The sequence below is a fragment of the Cucurbita maxima genome, unplaced genomic scaffold, assembly GCF_002738345.1.
Source record: "Cucurbita maxima cultivar Rimu unplaced genomic scaffold, Cmax_1.0 Cma_Scf00017, whole genome shotgun sequence".
NCBI classification, from domain to species: domain Eukaryota; kingdom Viridiplantae; phylum Streptophyta; class Magnoliopsida; order Cucurbitales; family Cucurbitaceae; genus Cucurbita; species Cucurbita maxima.
Window position 1 is genome coordinate 1,449,447 of NW_019272033.1, and position 12,091 is coordinate 1,461,537.

Genomic DNA, 12,091 nt, shown 5'->3' on the forward strand with positions numbered 1-12,091 from the left:
AGACTAAGGCATATTATTTATAATAATTTATTAATGAATGTAATTTAAGACATATTGTTGTTTTATTAAATTATTATAATAATATACTATTATAAGTATATTTTATTTAATATAATTTATTCCACCTTATACCACATTTGAATTTTGAAAGGTTTATAGTTAAAAAGGTTACATAATTTTATTAAATTTTATTACAAAATAAACTAAAAATCCTAAAATTTATTAATAAAATAGTTAACTAGTTAATTACCTAAAATTAAATAATATAATAAAATGCCTATAAAATTTTTATAAAATGTAACACCAAACATAATTATCGTATATTTTTTTTCTCTGGCATCATAAACAATATCTTATATTTTAAGTCGTTAAGTCGTTAACCTTTTTAAGCACATGTCGACATATTTTTTACATGTTTTACCACTTAGTGTGAAACATGTATTATTGACGGTAAAATAAAAAATTTGAATTCGTTAAAAATAATTAAAAATTTGAAAATAACTAATAGAAAAGATTAGAATATAGTTGAAGATAGTTGACTTTCATGGTAAAAAATTCAAATTTCGGAATTTCACAGAAAAAAAAAGAAAGGAAATTAGTATTTTTGCTAATTTTGAAAAAAAAAATGCCACAAACCTACCAATTAAATAATAATAATAATAATAATAATAATTGAATATCAGAATATCTGACATAAAATTTATTTTTATCATTAAAAAAGAGAGAGAAATAGAAAATAAAAAGATGTGTTCTATAAATAGAAAAAGAAAAAAAAAAAAAAAAAAAAGAAGAAGATTCTCATGCGAAGGCAGGCAAGCAATGGAGGTCTAAAGCTGACTCGATCCCTCCCTCCCTCCCCGATAAAGAAATTTCAACCATTCACTTCAATTCTTCGAACGCCGTCGTTTATGCACTCCTCTGATTGCCTCTCTGTCGTCTTCTCCGCCCGCTTCCATCGGCGGCGTTCGCTCAGTCCGGTGAGCTCCTTGTCTCCGGCCGGGATTACTTTTTTGTTTCTTTTCTTTTCGTACTCGCGTAATGATTTTTGTGTTTGTATCTTTGAATGTGGAGGTTGCTTTGAAATGTCCTTTGTCTTCGCGGTCTTGGGTTTAGGGTTTGAATTGATGATTATTTTGGGCGGATGATTTTAATTTATGAGACGATCAGTCAACGTTGTGGACTTGGGGGTTTTGATCTGCGTACTTTGGGAAATTCAATTCGTTATTTGGTTGTATATGGATTTGTCTTTTGTATTTTGTTTGAAACAATAATTGGAGTTGTGCATTATTTAGTCTTTGTTTGGTTCATATGATTCTGAGAAACCGAGGGAGATTTTGAAAGTTCGGTACCTAGGGGAGTTCGTTTCTTTAATCATCTTAACTTTCTTTTTTTTTTTTTTTTTTTCCCTTGTAGTCGCGTTAAACTTTTTCCTTTTTTTTTTTAAAGAAACCTCAGAGGTCTTTCATCAACGACGCTAGTATTGCTACTTTTAGAAATGCCAAATTTCTTGAGAAAGAAAGGGCTCCTTGTATCCGTTATGTGATTTCTTCCATTAATTCCTCCTTTTCTTCCTTTCTTTCTGTTGTGGTGGTCGTGGTTTGGAGGGGCTTATATCTGTGAAAAGTCAGAGCTACATTTGCGTAATATCCTGGGGTGAAACTGTTATTAACTTATCACATGTAATTCTTTGTTTGATTTTCCATTTTCTGTAGGGGTCTGAAACTTTATCTGGAAATCACGATACGAGTTGTGTATGATGTGCCAAAAAGAATTTAGTTACTAGTTGATCGAATGCAATATCTGCTTTCACCAGTATGATATTACATATTTTTATGAGAGCTTTTGCTAAACTTCTGGTGTGTTATTTGTTTCTTTAATGTGATGTTTATTCAGATTGGAAGCTTTGCAGATTGACGGAGTTGTATCAAAGGGCTGCAGCAACATCAATTTAAGTTATCTGTAAGTGATGTACTTATCTTTGAGAATCTTTTTTTTCAGTCTAATGTAGTGATTGGGTGAAATGTTTTGTTCATTTCTTATTAATCTCTGAAATGTGACTTTTCTATGTTAATTAATTAAAGAATGTTTTATTATTTGATTTGATCTAGTTAGTCAGATTGATGCTATTTTTAAAAATAAAAAACTAGTGATGCTAATTTAAGTTATAAATTGTATAATGTCTTGTTCCATTCTTCTGTTGTTTTGCCCCAAGATAGGTTAAATAATGTTTGTGCTAAATTCAGAATCCTTATATTCTTTTTTGGTGGGTGATGTGGTTTTCACTTGCTTAAAATTGTAAAAAGCAAGTGTAATAAAATGCAACGTTTCTGTTTCCAGCCAGCATACATAAATATTATGACAGAAATTATTGTCGTATAATTATTTTCTCTTTTAGCAGATCAAAATTTGTTACTTTTCTCCATCTCTTTGTGGTGTCCGCCAAACTGGTTTTCTGCTTACGCCTTCGACTCGATCGATATATCACATTGGTGTTGAATCTATGAGTAGTTGTGAATCAGAATTGACATGTAGTGGGCCAAACACTGCAGCCTTGTTCTAGAGGTCTATGCTTTCTTTGTCCTTTATTGTGTTACTGGACTTAGATGGACGTTCCCTCAGTGGAACTAAATTGTGAAAGTGAAGGAGACTCTTACCCTTTATTAATGGCACAACCAGAAAATTCTAACAGCAGTGAGCATATCATTGACGTAACTGGTACTGGTGATTCTACCCCCTCTAGTTTACCTCATGGTAGGAATTCGAATGGCTTAAATTTATCACAACCTGAAGATAGTCCTTCAAGTAGTACACAAGTTCCCTCATCTCAACCTTCAATTTCTTCTACTGAATCAAATTCTAGGAATTCTTCATTCATAAGAAGAGGAGATGCGCGACGGCGTAGAAGTCCATTAAATTCTGGCTTATGGATATCTATTGAATTACTACTCACCATGAGCCAGATTATTGCAGCTATTATTGTCTTATCATTGTCAAAGAACGAAAAACCTCGTGCACCTTTGTTTGCGTGGATTGTGGGATATGCATTTGGGTGTGGTGCCACCCTTCCTCTCCTCTATTGGCGTTATCGACACCACAATCAAGCTTCAGAACAAGGTTCTCTTCAGTCCAGCCAGAATTCTTCTCGCATTAATGCTCCTGCTGGGCCATTCTCTCTTTCTGTTTCTAGGGCGTCAGAAGGGGAAGAACTTCAGCATCCTGCCCCATCCCCTAGAGGCAGTCAAGGGTCAGGAGTAGTAACAGGAAGGTATGGGGTTTTTATGCCTGTACCAGTGTACTTTAATTATTGGCCATGATTGAAAAGTAACCCAATTTCTGTTGTCTTGTGGCATTACTTTTATTTGATCGATTTTGGATTTTCAGTTCATGAGATTAGTTCATCAATTTATACTTGCTGATAGCTATTTTCTGTTGATGTTTTAGATCATGAAAGTTGAATTGGGAGTGAGAGAGAGAGAAAACACGATTGTAATAATTATGGGAAATCAAGCATAAGAGCTCTTACTTCTTGCACTTTTTATCTTCTCTTTTATTGCCTTGCTTCAAATTATGCATGAGATCCTGATTCCCGTACGCTATTACTTGGCTTGTAGCTCAATTATTAGAGCAGTTAATCTAACTTCATAGGGGTGTGGCAATCTCATTAGGCAGGTTGCTGTTTTGACCGAATCACACATTCATCATTACACGTTTATTTTGCATACTATAGGTGTGGCCTTGATTAACACCAAATGCCTCTAATAATCATGTTCAAGGGTACAAAGCATAAAAATAGTCATGTTCAAGGGTGTGGCAGTCTTTTGCATACTATAGGTGCTCAATTCCTTGTTTCTTGATCTTTTCTCGATGCCTTTTTTTTGCTTCGCTTTTCCAGAAGTTGAGCAATAATTGTACTTACATTTGGGATTGTGGTAATTTTGCATGCAGATTTAAAATGTTGGTCGAATATTTGAAGATGGGTCTGGATTGCTTCTTTGCTGTTTGGTTTGTAGTTGGTAACGTTTGGATCTTTGGAGGGCATTCATCAGCCTCGGAGGCTCCTAACTTGTACAGGTTTGTGCTGTTAGACCATGTGTCTTTTTAGATGCACAATGGCGTTTCTATAATTGATTTTATTAATTTCTCTCATTTTTTGCAGGCTATGCATAGTGTTTCTTACCTTTAGCTGTATTGGTTACGCCATGCCTTTCATTCTATGTGTAACCATCTGCTGTTGCCTACCATGTATAATTTCCATCCTTGGGTTTAGAGAGGAGTTGACACAGACCCGAGGAGCCACAGCAGAATCTATTAATGCTTTACCAGCTTATAAATTTAAGCTGAAGAAAAGTAGAAGCGGAGATGATAGAGAAAACAACTCCGGGGCTGGTGAAGGAGGAGGGGTTGTGGCTGCTGGAACTGAAAAGGAGCGAGTGATCTCTGGAGAAGATGCTGTAAGTACACTACAATCTGTTCTATTCAATACTAATTTTATCATTGTTTTTGTTAGTATCTGTTTCTTGGGTATCATTGGATAACCAGTTTGTATTCTATTTTTAATTTTTGAAAAATGATAACTATTCACCTTGGCTTTCAAATTTTAATTTTTATTTGTTCGTAAAGTTTTTTGTTTTAAAAACAAAATTTGCTTGTCAGAATCTCACATTTTCTCACTCCAACCTACCTTTCCTCTCTAACTCTTCACTTTAAAATATTTCCCTCTCCTTAAAATTTCGCGTCTTTCCAACTTTTCTCTTTTTCTTTTTCTTTTGTTTTTGTTCTCTGTAAAATTCTTCCTTCGCTCTTTAACTTATCCTCCCCTCTTCAACGTCTCTCTAAAAAGTTCTTCACAACTTTTGTTTCTCCCTCTAACTTAAATATTCATCTTGACCCGTTAGTATTAGATTGAAATGGTTTCTAGGACCAATCATTCGACGTGAAACACAATTTTTTTGCACAATTATTTTCTTTACTAAATAACTAGCAGCCACTTAATAAGGTCTTTTCAATAGTTTTTATCCTTGTTAAGCAAATATTCAAATTCTTTGTCAAATTTCAAAAACAAAAATAAGGTTTTGAATTTCGTTTGAATTTTAAAAACACTTTCAAAAGTAGTTATCATTTACCCAAAAATCTATAGCCTATAGGAGGAAGTAGTGTTAGTTTAATTTTAAAGGAGCGAAGTGATAATCTGTCAGTAGAGAAATCTAACTTAATGCAACCGCATGAAATGGATTCTCAGTTGATTTGGAAATTATAGGATAAAAGTTTTGATGGGTTCCCACTAATGCTTGGATGAGAGCCTCGTTTCTGTTGCATTCTCGTAGCATTTAGTGAATATTTAAATAAAACTAATACTAATTGTTCTAGAATTGATGTGCAGGTCTGTTGCATTTGCTTAGCAAAATACGCCAACAATGATGAACTGAGAGAGTTGCCATGTTCTCACTTTTTTCACAAGGACTGTGTAGATAAATGGTTGAAAATCAACGCACTGTGCCCACTGTGCAAAACCGAGGTCGGTGAGAGTATCATCAGCTCTCTTGATGGGGCTAATAGACAACAGGGTGATTCTTGAGGAAAGCGGCTATGACTACATCACACCGTGTTCTAAGTTCTCTTGATGGGTTCTGCAGGAAACTGAAAGTTCACTGCTGCAAGTGTAATAAGTATAAGCTCATCCTTCCTTAAGCCGGTCAACCTTATTTTTCGGTTCTTATGCGGCATTCATTAGAGCCTTCGACAACCTCTTGTAGCAAATCCATCCATTGTCAATATCGGCAGATGGTGCATGCTCGACATTTTGAACGAGTGGAGATCGTTGTGACTGCCCGTGTATATACAAGGTATATACTTGTATAATCACACTTTCTCTTGTATTGCCCTCAGTTTTGTGGTATAATAGCTATGATAATGAATAGTTAGTCCGAGTATAATATGAATGTTTGCAAGTCATCCATTCCCTCTGTGATCTGAAGAATTAATCCAACTTCTTTGTTAACATCACCAACCTTAATGCGCGTTTGATCTCCCCATCCCGTGTAGTTGTTGAACTAAAAAACACCTCGTGTGAAACAGGAAAACATTCAACAAAAGTCGATTGTGAATGACTTGATAGACTTGTGAGAAAGGTCAATTAAGAACACATACCCATGGGTGGCGAGGACATTTTTCTTGCTGATCTACACAGCCCTACTCCAAGGCCTTATAATGCTATTCTTTGGGACTGTACTTTAAGGTCACTGATCTACACAGCCCTTTCTTTTTTCACAATGTAAAACGACTTCAAAGCTAGAAAATTCTTCGGTACTTGCATAAAGCCCAAAGAACAGGACTGAATACACATGCTTGAAAATTAGGTATTTTGGATGGTAGTGTAGCATATAGGCTATGAAAGGATTAATTTATCTTATAAATTTTTTTTGGGCTTCCAGCATTGGTTAGGAAAAAGTTTCCACATTTTTATAAAGAATATTTTGTTCTCCTCTCAACTGTTGTAGGATCTCACAATCAACCCTCTTTAGGGTCCAACGTCCTTGCTAGGACTCATTCCCTTCTCCAATCGATGTGGTATCTCACAATCCACCTCCCTTTTAGGGCCCAACGTCCTCACTGATACTCGTTTCCTTCTCCCATCGATGTGGGATCTCACAAGCCACTCCCTCTCTAGAGCCTAGCGTCTTTGTTGTCACGTTACCTTGTGTCCACCTCTCTTTGGGGTTTAGCCTTTTTGCTGGTACATTGCTCGATGTTCGGCTTTAATATCATTTGTAATGGCTCAAGCTCAATGCTAGAAGATATTGTCCTCTTTTGGTTTTCTCTTTGAGCTTATTTTCAAGGTTTTTAAAAAGACAGTGAAAAGTTTCCACACCTTTGTAAATAAGAACTTTCTATCCCCTTCTCCTCAACCAACGATATTGTGGAGCTAATACTGATCGAGTTCCTTCACTTGAGGGTTTACATACTTTGACTCAGCCGGTGGACAATGAATTGACGAGATGCAAATTGTTGTGGGTTGTGACTTCTGAGCCTGCAATTAGGGATCAAATTGTGATTATAAATTACTATTTATTAATTTAAACATAATTGTCTATTCAATTTACGTGGACACTCAGTTAGTTTAACATATTCCAACCTTCTAAATTATTATTATTATTATAACTTTATAGATTAGAACGATAAATTTGAGACTTTAGAAACTAAATACATATAATCAAAGGACTAAAAAGTAATTTTCCTTGTCAATCACAGATTTTTAAATAAATAAAAAAAATAATAGTGATTATTAAAAATAATTTATCTATATTAAAAAGTACTCTCCACCCTCCTAATGACTATTTAAAATATTGTTGTTATTATTTAAAAATTATTACTATTTTATTTATTAAAAAAAAATTATCACATAAATATGGTTGATTTAAGGATTAAATTGATCTATTTTTAAATATAGAGTCAGAAATTGACCTACTCCGAAAAAGGATAATTTACTTTTTTACCCTTTGAGCTTAATTTTTATTTGGTTTAATTTACTTTTTTACCCTTTGAGCTTAATTTTTATTTAGTTTATACGTGTTTAAAACGTCTAAATTTTATTTAAATTTTTAATACTAATTAGAAATGAAGATAGAACTTTTTAACTGAAATGAAAGAGGAGAGAGAAGAGGTCAGAAAAGAGAGAGAAATAAGATAAAGAGGAGAGAGAAACTTTTAAAATTTAAATTTTTAATTATTTTTAATTTTAGAGCAATTTTCCCCACGTTTGGATGAAATCCATTCTGCAAACTGAACTCATACGGGTGGCCTGAGGAAGCAAGAAAGAGACGCAGAGAGTGAGCGCTGAAGGCTGAAGGAGCAATGGCGCTTCTCAATTCCTCTCTATCTTTTTCTACTCCCACCAACGCTTCTCTTCCAAATCTGTCCTTCTTCAGGTTCTTCATTTTCTTTTTACTATCTTACAACCAATAATTGCCTCTTATCCACTGAAACTGATTCCTAAATTGTTCTCTAATTCCCAGAAATCGACCCAGAGACTTGCCCTCTCGGAAAATAATTGGAATGTACAAGAAATTCAATCTCTGTTCGACTTCAATCTCAAAATCCACCTCAGGAAATGTATTTTCCAGAAGGGATTTGTTGCTATTTGGGCTTTCTTCTTCATTTGTTCTGACATTTCCATCCTTAGGTCAGTTTTTCTTGCTGTGGTTTGCTTATTTTTCTGCTTCTCCTCTGTTGAAAAATGATCCATAGGTTAATTTCGTGATGGAATAGCTTGAGGTTTGAGATGGATGAAGAGATAACGCTTTGATTTCAGGTTCTCTTGCGGAGGAAGAGTTGAAGGCTGCTACAATGGTCGACGAAGTAAATGCTTATTCTTATATTTATCCACTGGAATTGCCGTCTACTAATTTCTCCTTCAAATGGTAGAGATTTCTGTTGAAACTTTTGACTGTGTTTCCTTTTGATAAACTTAAATTTAAACTTCAGATTGTTGTTCTGAACGTTCTACTTGACCCTTCAAGAATCTATACCTTAGATTTCATTTCCTTTCCAAAATTTTGGTACTCTTTCGTGGAAAATAAAGTTGCAGCAGAAGTTTTTTTGATGGGTAAAACATCAATTGAGTAGGTGTTTTTCTTTCTTGACAATGATTTTTAAGATTTTGCACGCAGTCATACCATGTTTCTTTAAGATTTTCCACTTGGAATGGGGCTTATATGTGCACGCCTTAACCAACAATAAGAACTTGTTTGGAACGACTTTCTAAGTGTTCTCAAACGTTTGGAAGGTCATTCCAGACTGACCCCAAGTCTCCTTTGTTTCTGAACATTTATATGTAATCTAAATTTGAAAGTGCAAAGGAAAACGAGCTTTGCTCATCTAGGCTCCCGGCGCTCTCGTGGTTCGCGAAAAGGGAAAAGAACTCATCCTTTGGCACGAGAAGATAAAAAGAGAGCTTTGTCTATTGATGAACAGTGGATTGATGGAACGCACGGCTAATATGGCTACTAAGCTATTTCTTTCGAAAGCTCCTACGGAGATGGGCGATAAAGCATTTAATGTGCTATTATCTATGAAGGATGAGATTTAAGTTCACTAGCAATATGAAGTCCTTTGGATAGTCAATGAAAACTCTGAATTTAGTTGGGAAACAATTTCTATATATTCTTTATTATTGAGTGTTTTTGGCTTTTAGGTTTCACTTTTCTTGTTCTATTGAACTTCTTTTTTACATTTCCTTTTAAGTTTTTTTTCCTTCTTTCCATCATTGTTTCATGGCCTTAAATTGTATGATACATAACTCCTTATCTTTTCAAGGGTGGAATCAAGAAAACCCGAACGCTATTCTTCGGCTGCCCCACTGTCTCGTAAGATTAAGAAACATAGTTTGTTCTTTGAGCAACTTGAATTATTTAGATTTTCTTCATATTAACTTCATTGAGTTTGCACACGTCGTAGCTGATGCACGATTGAGGATTGTCTCCGAGCGAGTTGATTTCATCGACAACCTTATCATATCGGTTACGGTAATTTCTTGTTCAATTTGATATCAATTATTTCATTCTCTTTTTAGGTTGATAGTTTTTATCATCTTTTTTGTTTCAGATAGGCCCTCCAAATTCCATGTATATAAAATCAAAGGACAAGAGTACTTGGACAGCAAAAGATGTTGCAGACTCTGTTTTATCCGACAAATCTGCATTGGTAATAGTTTCTTGCTTTTTACCCCCAAATATTTGGACAAAGCTTCATTTGAATTCATGTTCTTGTTCGTCTTGCAGCGGGTCACTTCGAGTCAGCGCCTGGCCGAGAGTTCAGTCCTAGATACTCATTCAAGTAATGTAAGTAAACTATGAAGTCCTGTTGTTAGGTTCAGTATATATGTCGCCTGGCCGAGAGCGTTTCTAATAGTCCTCTGGCACTCTCAGATTGATGGTGAGCCATACTGGTATTATGAGTACCTTGTTCGAAAGTCGCCAACAAAAATCGTATGTCTCTGTCTTTCTGATTGCCATGTTCCCCTCAGTAGAAAACATTACAAATATTTGATTATTTGTTGAGGACTCTAATGAATCCTGCAGGTCGGAGAATCCAACATTTACAGGCATTATGTTGCATCGACCGCAGAACGAGATGGTAAGTTCTTGATTTCTAGTCTGCATTCTGTCGAACAAGTTATGAATGGGTAAAATACTTGCTATAGCATAACCCCATCTTGTCACCTGCAAAGCATATTACAATTTCCTTCTTGAAAACTGGGGTATCAGAGGCATATTCGTTGCATTATGCTTATAGCTCACTTTTCGGAAGCTTCGTCCACTCGAAAGCCAACTTTAAACGATGATAAAAGTTTCAAGTTATTAAGTTTTCACTTTCGGAGTTTGAATTCGAGACCTGGAAAGGTATTTCTAAACGTTCGAAACATTTCGAAAAGACGAAAAGTGTGTGAAATGTGGTGATTTTGTGTAGGCTCATCCAAACTTTAGTGACTGGAAAATTTGTAGGTGTTCTTGCTTGTTCTCACCTATATGTAGGGGTTTTTTGTTTCGTTGAACTGAGGGTACCAATAATGCTTCAATTGCAGGCTTTCTGTATTCTATCAATGCTTCAACTCTTGGCGCGCAATGGAACTCTGTAAACTCTCCCTTTTCCGGAATTTAATGATGTTTGTGATGTAAAATCAGTTAGTACCTAATTACCTATAAAACGTCTCTTTTTTGGGCAGATGGGACCTTTTCTGCAGAAAACGGTCGAGTCATTTCGACTTCTTCCTCCCACTGAAGACTACGTTCCTCCATACAAGGATCCATGGAGATTTTGGTGACATTTTTTTGTATCCACACTGCATTTCCAAGCATTTTTGTATCGTATTCTCTTGTCGAGTGAGTTCTAGTTCATTTTCGAGATCTAGGCGTAGCTACAGATTTTGAAGGGTCAGCTTTAGACAAAGTTGATCTCTCCATGATCATACTATGTTGTGTGTTTCATTGCCACTTCAAGTCCAAAAACCTTCAATAGCATAAAACTTTGAAAATCATGCTCATGGCCATTACACAGCAGAAGAAGAAAAGGAAACCTGAACTTGATTGAACTTGAAAAGAATATGAAAAGATCCGCTGTAACTTTTATCCGATGAGCGATGGTCCTTTCACTCAACACTTTTAGATCATTAAGCCCGACTTTCCGATGAGCGATGGTCCTTTCACTCAACACTTTCCTTTCACTCAACACTTTTAGATCATTAAGCCCGACTTTCCGATGAGCGATGGTCCTTTCACTCAACACTTTTAGATCATTAAGCCCGACTTTCGTTCTTGGTTAATGACTGGGTCTTGTAGTCAAGCTCCCTTCTATCTTTGCACTCAAGGACCAATCTCCTTCTGATCCGATGAAATCTTTGCACGCCTCTTGGGAGGCCTACGCCCCATGGGAATTGTCTACTAAAAGTCTTTATTTTTAAAAAAAAAATCATAGTTTTTAAAAAACTAAATGAGTCATGAGCTAAAATTACTTGTTAAAACAAAATTCTTTTTATAGTTAGAGTTGGTTGGGTGTGCCTATTGAAAAAAATCCAATATGAATGACTTCTCCAAATACCCGGATTTGGAGACATTGCTTTTGCTATTTCGAATTGAAGGGTGATATAAAATCGCTTCTTTCTTCACAGACAGCGTAGTGATAAGAAAATGCTAATGCTAATAGAATGTATCAAATCAAATAACAATAGATACTATGATTCGAATAGACCTTTCCTAAATAAAGATTCTCTATTGCAAATTTTTATGGTACGAAAAGACTAGAAAGAACGGACGAGATGAAAATCTCCCTATCAATTGTGATCCCTTTATTGCATGCTTTGTTGCTCATCCACTTCTCAATATGGATTCTTTTTCGTTATCTCTGCCATAATCTTCTGCCTCAAATAAAGAACTAAATGAATAATAAAACCATTCGTCCTATAGTTAAATCCTCCTACAAAAAGTTAAAAAAAAAAAAAAAACGAGACCAATAATAGGTGCTCTTCAATCTGTAGTAATTTGATACATATAGGACGAGTTGTTGAACGATGCGTGCATAAACGCATTCCTTCTCAATA

General features: G+C 35.3%; 2 protein-coding genes across 3 annotated transcripts; both read left to right on the forward strand.

Moving 5' to 3' along the window:
- The first annotated feature begins 780 nt into the window (after nt 1–780).
- Nucleotides 781–5,956, forward strand: LOC111492338 (E3 ubiquitin-protein ligase At1g63170-like). Of its 2 annotated transcripts, none has more exons than XM_023141646.1 (6): nt 781–977; nt 1,894–1,959; nt 2,396–3,265; nt 3,946–4,071; nt 4,157–4,451; nt 5,381–5,956. In XM_023141646.1, the coding sequence occupies exons 3-6, from the start codon at nt 2,604–2,606 to the stop codon at nt 5,573–5,575; spliced, it is 1,278 nt and encodes a 425-aa protein (XP_022997414.1). In that variant the 5' UTR covers nt 781–977; nt 1,894–1,959; nt 2,396–2,603; the 3' UTR covers nt 5,576–5,956. The 2 variants fall into 2 exon arrangements, with proteins under 2 accessions (XP_022997414.1, XP_022997413.1); XM_023141645.1 differs by having other exon boundaries at nt 2,399–3,265.
- Nucleotides 5,957–7,758: 1,802 nt separating this feature from the next.
- LOC111492364 (psbP domain-containing protein 5, chloroplastic) lies at nt 7,759–11,032 on the forward strand. The gene is made up of 11 exons (XM_023141683.1): nt 7,759–7,925; nt 8,013–8,179; nt 8,309–8,417; nt 9,313–9,362; nt 9,454–9,521; nt 9,601–9,699; nt 9,777–9,836; nt 9,924–9,983; nt 10,077–10,131; nt 10,580–10,629; nt 10,721–11,032. Exons 1-11 carry the CDS (start codon nt 7,852–7,854, stop codon nt 10,817–10,819), a joined length of 891 nt encoding a protein of 296 aa, XP_022997451.1. The 5' UTR covers nt 7,759–7,851; the 3' UTR covers nt 10,820–11,032.
- Nucleotides 11,033–12,091: the final 1,059 nt, after the last annotated feature.